The sequence below is a fragment of the Eleutherodactylus coqui genome, chromosome 9 (genome assembly GCF_035609145.1).
Source record: "Eleutherodactylus coqui strain aEleCoq1 chromosome 9, aEleCoq1.hap1, whole genome shotgun sequence".
Classification (NCBI taxonomy): Eukaryota; Metazoa; Chordata; class Amphibia; order Anura; family Eleutherodactylidae; genus Eleutherodactylus; species Eleutherodactylus coqui.
In genome coordinates, this window is record NC_089845.1 from 92,271,093 (window position 1) to 92,288,924 (window position 17,832).

The 17,832-nt window shown below is 41.5% G+C and overlaps 1 protein-coding gene across 1 annotated transcript in view; it reads left to right on the plus strand.

Annotated features, from left to right (window-relative positions):
- The window catches only part of LOC136578224 (chloride channel protein C-like), a 211,417-nt gene extending 197,036 nt beyond the window's left edge, over positions 1-14,381 (plus strand). Inside the window, exons 17-18 of the mRNA XM_066578074.1 lie at positions 3,127-3,222; positions 12,676-14,381. Coding sequence (XP_066434171.1) covers positions 3,127-3,222; positions 12,676-12,909 — 330 coding nt within the window. The 3' untranslated portion in view covers positions 12,910-14,381. The remainder of the gene's footprint in view (positions 1-3,126; positions 3,223-12,675) is intronic.
- The last annotated feature ends 3,451 nt before the right edge of the window (positions 14,382-17,832 follow it).

Consider the following 17,832-nt stretch of genomic DNA (forward strand, 5'->3'; position numbering starts at 1 on the left):
GCACTTCTAAATAGACATGAGGGTGGTGTGGCATTAGGGCAGCTGAAGGCTGCGCAGGGACACTTTGGTGTGCGCTGTGGGGGGGAGGGGGGGTGGTTGGGCAGCATGTAAGCCAGGAGAAGTGGCAGTGGAGTGTCATGCAGGCAGTGATTGTGCTTTGTTGGAGGTAGTGTGGTGCTTAGCTAAGGTATGCCATGCTAATGAGGGCTTTTCAGAAGTAAAAGTTTTTGGGAGGGGGGGGGGTCACTCTTGCCGCTATTGTGGCTTAATAGTGGGACCTGGGAAATTGAGATGCAGCCCAACATGTAGCCCCTCGCCTGCCCTATCCGTTGCTGTGTCGTTCTCATCAATTTCTTGAATTGCCCAGATTCTTCACACAAGGAAACCTTAGCGAGCATCGGCGAAATACAAAAATGCTCGGGTCGCCCATTGACTTCAATGGGATTCGTTACTCGAAACGAACCCTCGAGCATCGCGAAAAGTTCGCCCCGAGTAACGAGCACCCGAGCATTTTGGTGCTCGCTCATCTCTAAAATGGCTGCTATTTCTGTTGTCCCTATTGGAAAACCTAGAGAAGAAACAACAACTTTAATTAGGACGACCCAACCTCAAATTCTAGATAGTAAATGGACTCAGTGTTGTATGACTATAAAATATGTATTTGTGGATATATACCATGTACTGTATCTCTTTTAGTATATATGACAAAATACATTATTATGTTTGATTAAAAGCATATGAACATTTTCTTGATAAAGTACGCAGTTCCGTGAGGCTCTTATGCACCGCACACAGACAAGAGATATCTTTGGACAATATCATTGTACAGTCGGCTTGTTTTACAGCATATTTCGGATTTGTATTTTTAGGATTGATTTGGAAAGCTATTTGAAGTGAGTTTATCAGAGACACTATGTAGGGCATGTTTCACTGTTTGTTATTCACATTCAGATTTTATTATGTTTCTTTGCCCCTGGCTACGAGTGAATGACTTCTAGAGGGATACATTCTGTATAGTTACAATGTTATTGTTTCAAACACATGAGCAATGTCAAAAAGAATTGAAAATAGTAATAAATGATCAAATATACAGTTATTTTTCAGACTTGACCGTAATAGTTGAAAAAAAATCCTCTACGCCAATAGTCATGGTTATGTTAAGGTCATGTTGCACATTTATGTAATTACAAAACAGTTTACTGATTTTTTTTACTACCCAATTGATTTATTAGTTTTATTGGTCAGGTGTAACAAGGAGCAAAACAAAAGACACCGGAGCCCTAGATTCCACAGAATATTACGCTTGAGTTTCTGTTTGTTTTCTGAGACTTTGTACCAGTAGAAAGTGGTGGAATGTTTCATAAATATGTCACACTATGTCAGAAAATGTGGCGCAAGTTCATAAACATAGTTTTTGGCCTAAACACCGTATTTTTCTATGTATTTTTTAATACTAGAAAATTAGTATAAATACATCAATCTCTTATAGCTCCAAATCCCCTGCTTCCCTTCTCATAATACATGATAAAAATCTTGCTGCCTGCAGGGGAGGCTCAGTGCATATGAGTGTATACAGCTACTGAATCAGAGCTCTGTGTTTTGGGCTTGCACAGTTACAAGAAAACTTGTCTGTGTTTGGAAGCAGGAGAAACAGTTCAGTGTCAGGTTCCCTCTTTTACCATAGGCCCCATAGTAGCTGTGCTTCCAGGGTAGATGCGCCGCTGGCCCATGTGGTGGCATACTGTGGAAATGCAGGCACTCTGAATACTGCTGTGTGGCGTTTTAAGGGGCTCCCCTAAAAGGTGTACTTGACTTCATAATTGGGTACCAAGATGGCTGCTCCAAACAGAACTGAGTATGCTCCCAGTGAAATGATGTCAGCACTATAAAAGTCCAAGTGCAGCTGGGAGCGTTGCTGAAGTGTAGTAGACTGCAGACGGACTGCTGCTGCACTGACTGAGGACGCAGGGATCTAGGGATAGAAGCAGCATAAATACCAGAGAGAAGGATTGTGCTGCTGAACCATGGACCAAAACAAGAAGAGAAAGGGGTGGAGCCCCTTCTATTGTTCCTGTGTAGAGGAATTAAGCTTTCTTATGGAAAGCGGTGCTGCCTGTTCACTATGAAACCTATTAAAAAACATGGACATTAAGGTGCAACTTCTGGAGTTGGGCCCTTAATGTCCACATTTTATAATAGTTTTCTTTAGTCGAACCTTGAGCCAAGACTAAGAAAGACATCGGAGCTTTGTATTTAAAAACCTGTAAGTGAGGCCGTCCTCACTAAAGCTGCTAAGTTTGCAAACTGCTAGGAACTAAATAGTTAGTCTACAGGTCTGCTGCAACTAGTAACAGGGGAACATTAGTGAGTGGTGGGACACTTCTTATCTCAATGGCTGTTATCAATTTTGGGCTTGAGAATTTGGATTAGACTGAGAAAGTGACATTAAACCGCGTCGAGCCTGAAATCTCAGAGACATTGTTATGTGTTTAAGTTGTGTTCTAGAATGACTGAACTGCGAAAAGTAAAGTGTTCCTTTATATACAAACCGTGCATTACATTACGTAAGTTGTCTCCATATGGCCCCTATGTGAGACATATTCTCTGTAACACAGTATCTGATAGATCATTCCACCATTTGTCTTTCTGTTGGATTCTCTATGAATTTAACACACAAGAACCTTTCTATTGTATCTTTCTCCATGAAAGGCTTGTGGAGGTACAGTGTGGCTCCAGAGACTTCTTTGTACAACACACTTTGGATGGAGATATAGCATGGCCATATGCTTGAGGCTTTAGAAGATATGAATGCACCTTGCATCTTGCTTGTTCCTCTAGTATAGACAAGACCTCCTAGGATTTTATGCCATGCTAAGGTGTATTATAAGGGAAATTGGAAGGGGGAAAAAACACACTCAGGAAAATATCTCCTTTGTCGCTGTCTGAAAATGAAATTCTGCAGATGTCTGAGGCTTTGAAATGGCACAGCTTATTTCATACAATACCCATAAGATTGCGGTATAAATGGTCATTCATCTTTTGTAGTTTAGTATCTTGCTTTCAATGCACTGAGATGGTGATCATTCTTTTCTGCCTCTCACACATATCTTATCTGGACTTCTCCAGGTAACGGTGGAAAAGCTGCCTGATGAGGCTCGGATGAACACATTGCTTACCAAATACTCTACAGACCCTCAGTATCAGCAACTCTTCATCAATCTGGTAAGGACGGAGCCAAATACAAAAACAAACATTTCCTCTGTGAACAATGTGTTTGTTATATTTAAATCATGTGTTTATGATGGCTGTGTCAGCCGCACTGATTTACATAAACATCGCCAATCCTGAGACTTTACATTTTCAACAAAAGTAGCTGAGTACAAACAGCATTCCTGGGTTTTAATTCATATTGTATAAACATAACAGATGTCGATAAAATGAGCCAGCAAGAAAATACAACAAAGGAGGTTATGAGAGTTCCTTGTCTATTAAATGCATTCCAGATTGACGCAGTGATACCAGGTTGGGAGATCATATATAATTTACATCTCATCTCTGTCTGTTTTGGTAACGCTCAAGAACTATGTAAAGTGCAGATCTTTTTTTTTTTTTGAAAATTGATTCTTTGTAACGACCTTTCAAATCTCAACATTGTCCTTTATAGTTAGTTTGGTATTCATTTTGCTTTTATTTTTTTTGCGCACCCATTGATTTGAACGGGTGACTGTTATCCGAGAAGTTGGATCAAAATACGCCATGCTGTAAGCCGCATAAACAAATCCATGTCTACATAAGGGTGGTTTCACATGGGCGAGAAAATCACGCCTGAAGTTTCGCCTGATGCGTTAGGCCCAAAGCACACGGGCAAAGCGTCAACTTCTGGATTCTGCAGCAAATACTGCCCATAAACATGCTATTGAAAATCGCTTTTTTTCTTGTCCACGAGTGGAAATCAAGTGCAATTTTCCATGTGTGGAGGGAAAATAGCAGCATGTTCTATTTCCTGCTCCTGCCCTGGTTGACCCGCACCCCACAGGCAAACAGATCTAACCATTAACCCTTTTGGGACCCACCAATTGCTTGTATGTTTTAAACACCAGCTGCACTGATGAAGGGGTTCTCCCCGAAACGCGTTTTCATAAGCTGATCACGTACTTTATTAAATAAAAGGAGAAGTTTCCCAAACCTTTGGTCACTTCCTATTTGCTTTAACCTGGAGTGTTGCGCCTTCTCCACTGCCAGTTTTTTAGTTCTATCCTCTTATCACTTAGCTAAGGTGCGGCATAATCTGCACTGCGCATGTGCGCCGCTGCACCGGCTGGCACATCCGCAGTACAGATAAGAAAACAGCGGACCTGTACGCAGGGTCATCGGCCGTGCGCAGGGTCGGATTCCGCTGCGGGATCCTGCATGTGGAATCTGACCTAGTCATGTGCATTCAGCCTTAAAAAAGCAGTTTAGGAAACCAATGATCTCCGTCCCATCAGCGGTCAGTTTTCATTGATGTGATGTTAAGAAATAAAAAAAATCGCAACATGCTCTATCGCGATGTGCAATTTTTTTCATCTCCCATGTTTCCTTATGGAGCCTGCTTTGTATCGTATCACAATGCAACTAACATGCGTTGCGATTTTAACATTAGAAAGTCTTATTGACTTTCGCTATAAAAATTCACGCAATTTTATTGCAGGTGGCAGCGATGCGAGAATATTCTAAAAAAAAAAGCATCACTAACGCTCAAAAATCGCATTGAACAAAGATGTGATTTTGCCGAGATTTTCTTGCAGCAAAATCGCGAACGCCCATGTAAAATGAGCCTAACTCAACTAACTGTAATGCGTCAGTGTGCTGTATATGGGCAGCCAATTGCAAACACAGACAGCATAGACATGAAAATCGCCCATGTGAATAAGCTCTTAACACTGCAATATGCGTAAGGGCTTAAACACATGGACCTGTTTTTCTCCCTTTATACGGACACGATTATAATTATTAATATTATAAAGGGACAAAACAAAACCACTGATTTCAATAAGAGTTCAGTGGTTTCGCTTTCACTATCGGGATTTTGCGCCCAAGAAAAGATAGGACACGTCCAATCTTCACCGCATGTAGTGAATACATTGTGCAGGGAAGATCGGGCAGTACCTGTCTTCCAGCCTCTTTTTTCAAACTCCTGCACTCTGTTGCGGAGTTTGAACTGCTGGAGAGGGAGAAGAAATCTCCCTCATTCAATCGCAGTTTTGTGCTAAGCGTGGTTGCGCCCGCGGCAGTGTGTTTTCACCCTAATTCTGCAATCCAACTATCTTTCTTTGTTTTACACATATAGCTGTCAGGATTGGTGGATGTAGATCAACTATACCACACTGGTTTGCCTTAGGGCCAAATTCATCACTTGATGAATCCTGGTCTTCAACCCCTAACTCCACCAGTTGGTGGAAATAGCTGGTTTCCCAAGTCCTGTTTCTAGCACTCCTCACCAAATAGCTGATTTTGCCATAGAAAGCTACATAGAGCCAAGTATTTCCCTTGCAACAGCCGCCTCTGCTGGATAAATGTAGTTTGGCCATTCAGATGAAGGACTGCTGATAGTTGCAAGAACGAGATCTACACTCTGCAAAGCAGAGTCCCTGCTGTTTGATATTCATATAACCTTTGGGTCCATTCACACAGGCGGAATTAGCCTGCAAGATGCATTGCCACACACAGTAAATTTCACGCGAAAATCTATACCTGTGGACTTTGATGCAGAAATGAAAATGACTTCCATCTGCCTGCAATTCTGCATCAAAATCTGCACTTAGTCCTTTGAATTTTGAAGCGGAATTCCACAAACGGCATCTTGTGGTGCGTCCTGAAGACTAATCTTGCCTTGTGAAATATCCCTAATGGGGCATATGAACAAAGGTTGTATTCAAGTCACAACCCCATTAAGTGAACATATACATTCACTTGCACAATGTTAGACTGCGAAACCGAGATGTGCAATTTAATCATCTAGAAAAAAAAATCCCCCCGACAAAATAAATCATTAAGGGAAGACAGGGAAGATCTGGCCCTTTTTTGTAATCTGCTGCACTGTCACACTAGTCCTGCTTCTTGTATTGATCCAGTTACAAAAGTGGAGAGACTGCGGTAATCACTGTAGCAGATACCAAAGGAGCATAAGCCTCTGTGTGATCAACATTTTCCATGCAGTCCAAGTCATATCCCCTTGTAACTCTGCCTATTACCTCACTTCCACATTGCTCACACATTCGGATAAATAGAAATTGGGGCCAACATATGACGCACCCCAAGGCCCTCTGACTCAATTTGCTAATCATAAACTGAAAAAAATATGTGCAACAACACTTTTATGGAGAAAAAAAATAAATCAATATACGTATATACAACCCCAATTCCACAAAAGTTGGGACGCTGTGAAAAATGTCAGTGAGTGTAAAGAAAAAAAGAATGCAATCATTTGGAAATCTCATAGAACCATATTTTCATAGAATCATAGAATGGTAGAGTTGGAAGGGACCTCCAGGGTCATCGGGTCCAACCCCCTGCTCAGTGCAGGATCACTAAATCATCCCAGACAGATATTTGTCCAGCCTTTGTTTGAACACTTCCATTGAAGGAGAACTCACCACCTCCTGTGGCAACCTGTTCCACTCATTGATCACCCTCACTGTCAGAACGTTTTTTCTAATATCTAATCTGTGTCTCCTCCCCTTCAGTTTCATCCCATTGCTTCTGGTCTTTCCTTGTACAAATGAGAATAGGGCTGATCCCTCTACACTGTGACAGCCCTTCAGATATTTGTAGACAGCTATTAAGTCTCCTCTCAGCCTTCTTTTTTACAAGCTAAACATTCCAAGATTCCAAATTTATTCACAATGGAATATAGAACACATGTCAGAAGGTGAAAGGGAGACATTTTTTCATTTCATTAAGAAAAATAACTCATGTAGAAATTGATGGCAGCTAGACGTCTCACAAAAGTTGGGTCAGGGCCATGTCCACCATTGTGTAGCATCTCGTCTTCTTTTTACAACAGTCTGTAAACATCTGGGAAGTGAGAAGACCAATTGCTGGATATTTAGGAGATGAGTATTGTCCCATTCTTGTCTGATGTATTCTAACTGCTCAGCAGTCCTGGGTCGTTAACCCTTTCCAATCCACTGTCTGACGTGTGAAGACATTCTGATTGAAGCCTATACAGCTCCGATGTTGGAAGATGTCCGGCAGGGTATTCTTACTGTATATTCCTGGCCGCGCTGTTGTCAGGGGGCTCTCCCGCATGTCCCATACCGCAGTACTGTCTCTAGCCAGCAGATGGTGCCATTGTATAATGGCAGAAAGAGAAAGCCCCCTAGGAAACCCTGAATCCAAAATTGTATTGCAAAGGGTTAATAAGTCAAATATTTTCTAATTTTAGATGCAGTTTTTCTCAGATTGGCGAACCTCTGACCATCTTTCCTTCTGAGAGACTCTGCCTCTGTAACATGCTCTTTTTATACACTGTCATGTGACTTAGTACAAAATTGAGCTTCCAGCTGTTTTTCATTAGTAGCATTTTTCCAGCCTTTTGTTAACCCTGTCCCGTTTTTTTTGTGATGTGTTGCTGTCATCAATTTCTTAAAGGGGTTGTCCCGCGCCGAAACGGGGTTTTTTTTTTTCAACCCCCCCCCCCTCGTTCGGCGCGAGACAACCCCGATGCAGGGACTTAAAAAAAAAAACAGCACAGCGCTTACCTGAATCCCCGCGCTCCGGTGACTTCTATACTTACCGGTTGAAGATGGCCGCCGGGGTCTGCTCCCTCCGTGGACCGCAGCTCTTCTGTGCGGTCCATTGCCGATTCCAGCCTCCTGATTGGCTGGAATCGGCACATGATGGGGCGGAGCTACACGGAGCCCCATAGAGAACAGCAGAAGACCCGGACTGCGCAAGCGCGTCTAATTTGGCCATTAGACGGCAAAAATTAGACGGCAACCATGGAGACGGGGACGCCAGCAACGGAACAGGTAAGTGAAAAACTTTTTATAACTTCTGTATGGCTCATAATTAATGCACAATGTACATTACAAAGTGCATTAATATGGCCATACAGAAGTGTATAGACCCACTTGCTGCCGCGGGACAACCCCTTTAATGAGTTAATTTTTAAAATGAAATCGAAAAATATCTCACTTTCAACTTCTGATATGTGTTCTATTTTCTATTGTGAGTAAAATATGGTTATATGGGATTGCCAAATCATAGCATTCTTATTTTCTTTACATTCCCAACTTTTTGGAACTGGGGTTGTATATATAAAGCTGCGTGTAAATGCTGTTGTATTGTAGGCTGACAGGTTTCAAATCAGTTTCTCTGCAGCTTGAATGGCAGAATTCTTAGTCTGGGAACAAGCCTTTCTGTTGTATTTATGTTAGAATATCAATCAATCCCGACTGCTTACTAACATGTTACTAACAGTAGGAATGTTGCTGTCTGGATGTACATTGAGCAGGTTTATGAAATCTCCCAGCCACCCACATCCTTCAGCACAGTGTGCTTTACTATCAAGGAAATGAAATAGACTGTAAAGTGGTTTTAAACATATAATATACTACTGCCATAGAAAAAAATCATATTGCTTGATTTAATTCTCAATTTTAATACTTGGAATCATTCCAGTCACAAAAGCTGAAGGTAAGCCTGTGGTATATGGTTTAACAAACCTTGCTTTCAGCACTTCATTTCACAGTTTGATTCACAGCATAGAAGGTAAGGTTTCATCTATTCTCATGGGCACATTCGGCTTGCTCAAGTTGCAGTGTGCATGGTGCAATGTATAAGGCCTTTTTATATTACTATTGACAAGGAGTTTTCAGAATTACACTATAGCAACATATAACATTAGAATCATAATCATTTACTCCATTCTGGGACATTTTGTTAAACTGTACAAGGTTGGCTACTTTAATTTCCCTTCTAAGAGTCTTACTTACTGATAGAGATTTAATGCATATGTATATTTTCTTCAGGGTAATTCATATCTGCTGTCCCTTTCTTTACCCCTCTTTAGTATTGAAATTATGGCTTTCTCTATTTCATAACTTCCCTGATTAAAGAGCTGAATGCTTCTGTCTATTTAAATGGTTTTCAACTTTCTTAGCTACTTTGGCTAACTATTAGAAACTGCACTACAGCCTATTATATTATGGAGGAGAATTCGCATTCAAAGCAGATTTACCATTTTATGTTATTTCCTTCCTGCTTGTGATCGGTGTTTCTGTATGCCAAGTTAAAGGATTAGTCTGGGAAAAACTAAAAAATTCACTTTGCCTTGAATATATATACGATCCCTTCAACACTCATTAATTCACAACTCCCATGTTGGACAAATGTAGTATGTTGTAAATAAATAAAATAAATCTTGTTATTTGCATAAGGCCAACTTATTCCGCAGCGCTTTCAAGTAATATGAGTAGACTTCTCCAGAGCAGCACCGGTCCTCTGGAACGCACTACCAAAGGCTACCCGAGCAATCCAGGACTCGCAGAACTTCAGGCGTGCTCTAAAAACACACCTCTTCAGGGAGGCATACCGAATTCCCTAAACAAACCCCTTTGTACTCCGCCTGATAACATGCTCCCTGACCTACTGACTGCAATCCCTGCTAGCCATCATAAACCGCTCCTGCAGTCATACTGTTTCTGCCGTCACACGGCTAAATGTCTGACCATTGTCTATGTGTATATCACCCCTTACTCTCCACCTCGCCATACAGTGCACATCTCCAGCCCCTTTACCTTCTGTATCACCCCATTACTTGTAGTATGTAAGCGCGTTGGAGCAGGACCCGCACCCCTATTGTTTCCATCAATTGATTACTATGTAACTGTGGTTCTGTAATGTTTGTACTTTTGTCTTTCTGTATCCCCTGTCTATGTAAGCGCTGCGGAATATGTTGGCGCTATACAAATAAAGTTTATTATTATTAATATATTTATTACCTCCACCTACTCATTTTACCAAGCTCAGAAGGATGGAAGCCGGCTACTTGAACCTTGCGGGGAGTGAACCCACAACCTTCAGGTTGTGAGCGAGAGCTTAGAACTGCATTCCGGCTGCCTTAGCACTCTGCACCACACAAGTTTAACTTTTTGGTGCTCACATATTCAAAATTGCCATTGTTATATTCTGTGCTGGGTGCATGCACTATTTAGCAGATTAAACAGTTTACATTTTACCCATAATACTTTTCCACTTTAATACCTTCCTGGCCTGTGCTGTATAAATACAGAAAGCCGTTCTCATGAACTGCTATACATGAATGCGTGGTGAGGGAGCAGACTCAGCAGCTGAGCTTCGGCAATCAACAGCAGGTTTCATCTGTAACATACAGCTGACATTCTACTGCAATCAGAAAACAAGAAAAGTAGAAGAACCAGCTCACCAGCCTGCTCCAAACTTCAAAGAGCGCGGACGTGTTTGACCATCCAGATATGCAAAATACTTGTAAAAGCTCCAGCGAATTCAGGCGCTTAGAGTCATATTAAAAACTCATTTTCATTTCATTATTATTAAAAAGCTAGTCCCCAGGTGAGCCGTCTTTGTACACTTATTAGGTCTTGTCATGCCATTGCATAACCAAGTCCCTAAATAGAGTACAATATTTGTAAAATAGTCAAATAAAATGTTGAAACTATTTACAAAGTAACAAAATCTCATTTCTTAAAATTGAAAAGAATTAGAGATGAGCGAACCTACTCGGCCACACCCCTTTTTCGCCCGAGCGCCGCAATTTTCGAGTACTTCCGTACTCGGGGCGAAAAGATTCGGGGGGCGCCATGGGTGAGTGGGGGGTTGCAGCGGGGAGTGGGGGGGAGAGGGAGAGAGAGAGGGCTCCCCCCTGTTCCCCGCTGTTACCCCCCGCTCCGCCACGCCTCCCCTCGCCCGCCGGCGCCCCCGAATCTTTTCACCCGAGTACGGAAGTACTCGAAAATTGCGGTGCTTGATCGAGTAATTACTCGAAACGAGTACGTTCGCTCATCTCTAAAAACAATGCTTTATTATGTAAATAAAATAAAAAGCAACATAAGTGGTATCGCTGTAGCCATAACAAGCTGTACTATGAAACTAGATTTACACGGGCGAGTGCAATATCAGTCCAAGAAATTAGAACTGATATCCCACTTGTAAACCAGCGATTGCGATGCATCTTGCAAGAAAAACTCATTGCATCCCCGCAAATGTGATGTTCACACGTTTTTCATGTGTGTGAATATCGTATGTTGTTTTAATAGTAAAAATAGAAAAATTGCATCACAATCGTATGAAACTTGCATTTACATGTGAGTGGGATTTCTCTATAAAAATAATGGGCGATGCCTAAACAAAATCGCCCAAAGTAGGACATCCTGCGATTTTTCCATCTTGGACCATTGGTCTGAGAGAAGAATCACTCATGTAAATAAACACACTGAAATTAATGTATTATTTTCACGTCCGTGTTCTGTCCAGAATGCTATTGGAGGGAACTCATGTGTGAATACAGCCTAATGCATTAAAGGGGTTTTGCTAGTACTGCTAACATTAGTGGCAGTGGGGCGACACATTGTATAACAAAAAATAAACACAATACTCCCCTCCTGCAGCACTCAGGTCCCCCGCTGTTTACTGCTGCTCCAGTCTTCTGTTTACAAGTTCAGAAGCAGTCATGTGGGTTATTTACCCATGTGACCATCGTAGCCACTAGGATGCCAGACAGGGACATCGTCAGTGACGTCCCGTTATCCTGCCTCAGGGCTTCTAGACTAGTAGCCCAAGTGACAGATTTATTGGACTTCACCAGGCTTTCTGGCTGGGTAGTGCAACCTGCTAGATGTCGTAGTAATTTTATATAGTTTTGGAAACCCGGAACTATATAAAAGCTATAACTTGCAAAACCCCTTTAATAATCCTGCACTCTGAACACTATTAAAAAACCCTTAAAAAACTATACCAGAATTCCTGTTTTTCTTGCTCATCCTGCCTCCAAAAATTTGAATAAAAACTGCCCAAAAATCACATATAGTCCAAAATGATATTACTAAAAACAGTAACTTGTCGTGCGAGAAAACAGTCCTCGTGACAATTAAAATTTCCAATCTGTAAAGGCTGCAGATGAAGAACAAAGTTGTTTTCATGTTTTGCAACCATTTCATTGCCTTTTTTATTACAAATGTAGGTCAGGGTGGTATCATATTTGTGGCAGGGAGCAGGAAAGGGGAATCCCCATGGACGAACAGCTCTGTCTCTGGACAGAACCGAACTGCACTGGGCAGAATCCATTGACTAGACTGGCATCCTCCCAACTTTTGGACGCAAGAAAAAGCGCTACTTGCAGAACTTTTTCTTCTGGTATTTTCAGCCGGATCTCTGATGCAACCTCCAGCGGGAGGTTCCGACGCAGACGTGAAACCGGCCTTACAGTTATCTTAGTGAGGCATTAGTGGTGCAAAGAATGGAGGGCTTCTGGAGCTTAAAACCCTTTAACACAGGAAACTTATGTCACATATCCCTAGTAACGATATCCAATAATCATTTAAAGTGGTATACACCTCTGAATAGTAAGGGCATCATCAGTTATATAAATGTTAGCGCCCTTTATACCATGTGTGATGTCATACCATACTCATAACCTCTAACCTCTCTTCACAGGATCCATATATTAATAAATCTGCTGTCGCTGTCCAAGCTCACTTCTCACTTCAACGGGCGTACAATGTGTTTCGAACACTGGGACTTCGCCATCTCACCGTCGTAGATCTTCAGAACAGGGCAGTTGGAATGATCACCAGGAAAGATCTCATATCTTTGCACCTGGAGAGAAAGTTGAAAAAATTGAAGTCTGTAAAGCTGGAAGTAGACGAAGAGCTGTTACGAGAAAAATAAGTATGAAGTACTCTGAGGCCGCAGCGTATGAAGTGGAAAGTACAGCGATATTGGCATCATTCGCCTGTAGCCTCAGCTACAGTAATTTCAGAACAGGAAGGCAATGGAATGGAAAGTGGCTAAAAATCTGGAATAATGACACTACTTTTTTGCTACAAAAGCAAGCACACATCTTCAGACTTATATAATATCTGTCAAATCATAAATGAGAAACTGCAGTACGATATATACATCAAATACTAAATATTTGCAAGCGCATAGTAAGTTTTTTTTTGTATTTTTTTCCCCCCCAAAATTAATTAAAAGGGTATTCCAGGCTTAAAAAAAAATGCACTTTGAGCTGAAGGTGACATAATCTAAAGGGGTATTCCAGCATAAGTAAATAAATATTATTAATTGTACAGGGTGATACAAAAAGAATAGTGCAAAAGTGAAGCAGATGTATTCATACATGAATTGACATACAACAACCAGAATGTCATGAAAAGAGAAGAACTCTAAGTTTTTAATGCTCTTTACAGATGTTCGATGTCGGTGCCGTTGGTGACACGGTAGATGTGAAGTCAGCAATCCAGTTCTGCCCAGACAATTCTTAGTACATCCTCTGTTATCGATTCCAATGCAGTGGAGATGCCCACATTGGCACCCACACTGAACATCTGTAAAATGCATTAATCCTTTAAAAGGGTTTTCCAGGCACAATACTACTGATGTCATCAATAGTTGATCGGCTGGGGTCCGTCGCTCGAGACCCCAACTGATCAGCTGAGCAGGTGCATGCGATCGGCACAGCAAATACACAGAGATCAGAGCTGAAGCAATGAAAGCCTCTGCACCAACCTTTGTGTAGTGGCCGGCGCTTGTAACTGCAGGCACAGCTTACATTGAATAAATGTGCACTGCTGTGATAAATTTCAATCACAGAGGCAGATACAATCCAAAGATTTAAAGCACTTCACAGGCAGGACATGTGCTTCTAATACTAAATTTTATTTGTATAAACTTAAAATACTAGGGCTCAAACAGACGAACATATATCAGACCCCAACTAGTGGATGTGTCTGGGAAAATAGAGATTATGTAGACCGCGAGGGTGGATTCAAGACTAAGGGTTAGTAGATAGTGGATAATCCCCTGTTGTCCCCAGATGACTGGAGGCCCAAAAATATAGAACACCTCTCTGGTGCTACATAAATTTGGCGCATCTTTTAAATGTTGTAACATAGTAAAATAGTATGCTAGGCTGAAAAAAGACAAATGTCCATCTATTTCAGCCTGTTTCCCGCCCACCCTCCATTGTTGATCCAGAGGAAGGCAAAAAGAAAACCCAGCGAGGCAGAAGCCAATTTACCCTCATTCTGGGGGAAAAAAAATCCTTCCCGACTCCATAATGGCAGTCAGAATAATCAACGACCCTTCTGACAATTTAAAGGGGTTGTCCCGCGAAACAAAGTGGGGGTAAGCACTTCTGTATGGCCATATTAATGCACTTTGTAATATAGATCGTGCATTAATTATGAGCCATACAGAAGTTATTCACTTACCTGCTCTGTTGCTGGCGTCCCCGTCTCCATGGTGCCGTCTAATCTTCAGTGTCTAATGGCCCGATTAGACGCGCTTGCGCAGTCCGGTCTTCTTCTTTGCTGAATGGGGCCGCTCGTGCCAGAGAGCGGCTCCTCGTAGCTCCGCCCCGTCACGTGTGCCGATTCCAGCCAATCAGGAGGCTGGAATCGGCAATGGACCGCACAGAAGCCCTGCGGTCCACGAGGGTGAAGATCCCGGCGGCCATCTTCACAAGGTAAGTATGAAGACGCCGGACCACGGGGGTTCGGGTAAGTACTATCTGTTTTGTTTTTTTTTATCCCTGCATCGGGTTTGTCTTGCGCCGAACGGGGGGTCTATTGAAAAAAAAAAAAAAACCGTTTCGGCGCGGGACAACCCCTTTAATGTCTATATCCTCCTGTAATGTTGTAGTGCTCTAAAAAGGCATCTAGGCCCCTTTTAAACTCTTCTATTGTTTTTGCCATTAACATGTCCTCAGGCAGAGAGTTCTACAGTCTCACTGCTCTTACAGTAAAGAACTCCCTTCTGTGTTGGTGATGAAACCTGCTTTCCTCTAGATGTAGAGGATGCCCTCTTGTTACAGTCATATTCCTGGGTATAAACAGATGATGGGAGAGATCCTTGTATTGTTCCCTCATGTATTTATACATAGTTATTTGGTCGCCCCTTAACTGTCTGTTTTCCAGGGTGAATAATCCCAATTTGGATAGCCTCTCTGGGTATTCCAGTCCTCTCATTCCATTTATTAATTAAGTTGCCCTTCTTTGAACCCCCTCAAGCACTGTCTAGGTTTATGCTGTCTATATTTTCCAAAGTATTAGAAAAGCTGCCCAATAATGTAACTCATCTACAGGGGCACCACAACATAGCTTCATAGCAATGTTGAAAAACATCTGTAATGTTGATTCAGAATAAGGTAAAACCTCTATGAAAAAGAAATACATTTTCCTCAAGTTGGGCAAAAAGAGTCTAGTACAAACTATAGAACTTGTAATATTACTTTCAATAACGATAACCTGGCAACTTTTCAACTCTCAGTTAATTACCACTGAGTTCCATAGTCTCACTGCTCTTACAGTAAAGAATCAAGGCTTACCATGTTTCTCTTTTTGTAATACTCTTTTTCGCATTCTGTACAGAGATGCTCATCACAAAAATTTTCTTATCGTATGGGATCCCTACAATTACCCCACTCCTGCTGTGATATCTCTTGCTGTCTTCTGGGAAACCTCTAATTCGGTTCCAAGGAGCTCTGGTTGGGAAGCTTTTGTATATGTTATGTTTATTCTCTATGGGACTTTTTTTTAATAAAAAAAATGATGTTAAAAAACTCAGGGTATTCTATGAGCAATGTACGTGTAACATTTTTGATTAAGCATATCCAGAAATCTGTTTACCTGTATGGAGTAATTCTGTATTTTGTCTTGCTTTTTACAGATCAATAAATGGTTCTACTATCTGCATTAGACATCTAATTATATCAAAAATCTGTATAATGATAGGCCATTAGTGGCAGTCAGAAAAACGACCAGATAGTATATTTCTGTTAAAATTTATTAAATGTTGGTATTGAGATTTGCCAAAAATGTGAGTTGTATTGTGGTAGCAAAACTGTGCAATGATGGATATTATTGCTGCAAACAATAAAGTATAAAGCAGATGGAAAAACCAAAACACATAACTTCAGGATGAAACTACATCAAAAGTTTGTTTGTAGTCAGTGTGCATGTAGCAGCTGAAACAAGTTTGGTACACACAGATCTCCTTAGACTAAATATACAAAACAATATATATTTTTAATCCAAACAGTTGGCAAAGTTTCATAAATTTTTTATTTTACATACAGAGTTATGCAAACCCTTAATACTTTAAAAATGAGAAACCATCTTTAAATATGGTTAGTCCATATAGGTAGTATGTAAGTAAAATTAGGTTTAAATGTATAAGACCATATACATGCTGGTAAGTTTGAACAGCTTTCGAGCCCCTAGGTTGTGGTGTGCCGGCCAATCAGGAAGTAGAGGCGGTGAGATGTTATATCGTCAGCCGCAGACCACATGACTGCACCTATGGCACATGCATCCCGTGATTTGGCACTGGGCGCCATTGAGTGCGTTCTTCCTGTAACTGCAGAAGGTCCCTGAGGTGTCGTATGTCAGAAATCCCTTAGTGTATAATGTGCCTTTTGAAAACCCTGCTATAACATTTCCTGCGGTGCATGGACTAGTGGGCTGGCAGGAAGGGATTTCCTCTAGCTGGGCAATCTGCCATAATGGAGGAGTATTTATTCCGGGCCCGCCTCTACATGGCGTTATTTTTTTCTATGTAGGGCGTATTCACTTCTAGCAAATACGGTGTACTATACATTTGCTCATTCCTTCTGCTTTAAACATTTTCCCTATCCTCCATCTAGGCACAGACTAGACCCCTAGGTTTCCAATAGAGGCAATCAGCCGACTTCTAGGCACGGAGATTGGTTAGGCATAGCATTCCCACACTGTAATTCTGGTACCATAATTCCACATATTTTGTGTTTTCCGTGTCTTGGTGATGTTGCATGTGTCTATATTGGTCCATTGTGGACATTGATAACGTTTTGGTCTGACACGTTGGTGATGTCCATGAGGGGCACTGCACTTGTGCCCTGCATGCATATAAAATTCCATTGCAGTTATGTACGTGAGAGGGCATGTACGGGTATGCAAGTTGTTGTGTTGGCTGCAGTGGTGGAGTAGGCTGCAAGTACACAATGTTAGTGGAAGTTTGGGTGTGGCCTGATTTGTGAATCCAGAAAGAAGCCCTGGGAGCCTGTCGTAAAAAAGGTTGGGTGCAGCTTATGAGTTTTAGCTATGTGAAGCAATGGAGCCGCTTTGTCAGAGTTGAAAGTGCGCTATTTTGTCTAGAGAAATGCCGGAGGTCATGACGGAAGCCAGATGGACTCCAGTATAGTCAACAGGGTCGGTTCAGCACAGTTTGGTTCTGTCATAGGATAGATCCAGCTTCCCGTTTTTCTTTTCCTATGACATAGAGGAATGAAGGATGGCAGAGTGGCTATATGAACAGAGCCTTACTAATTGTGTACTTAACATCATATTTAAATCCCAGTCTTCTCTAGGAAACCGCTATGATCAATGACTTCAGTTTGGTTGCATTGTAACGGGAGTCAGAGGTAGTCTTAATTTGATCACTATTATCGCCACTGTTTTAAGTTGTCAATGGGGATTGTAATGACATTGTGGGGAATCACAGGGATGTATTTGAATGGAATAAAATGGAAACATGTTTTTGATTCTCCTACTATTAAAACAGCTTTGCGTGTAATTGCAAGATGTGGAGCATACTGGAAAATAAATGATCTGT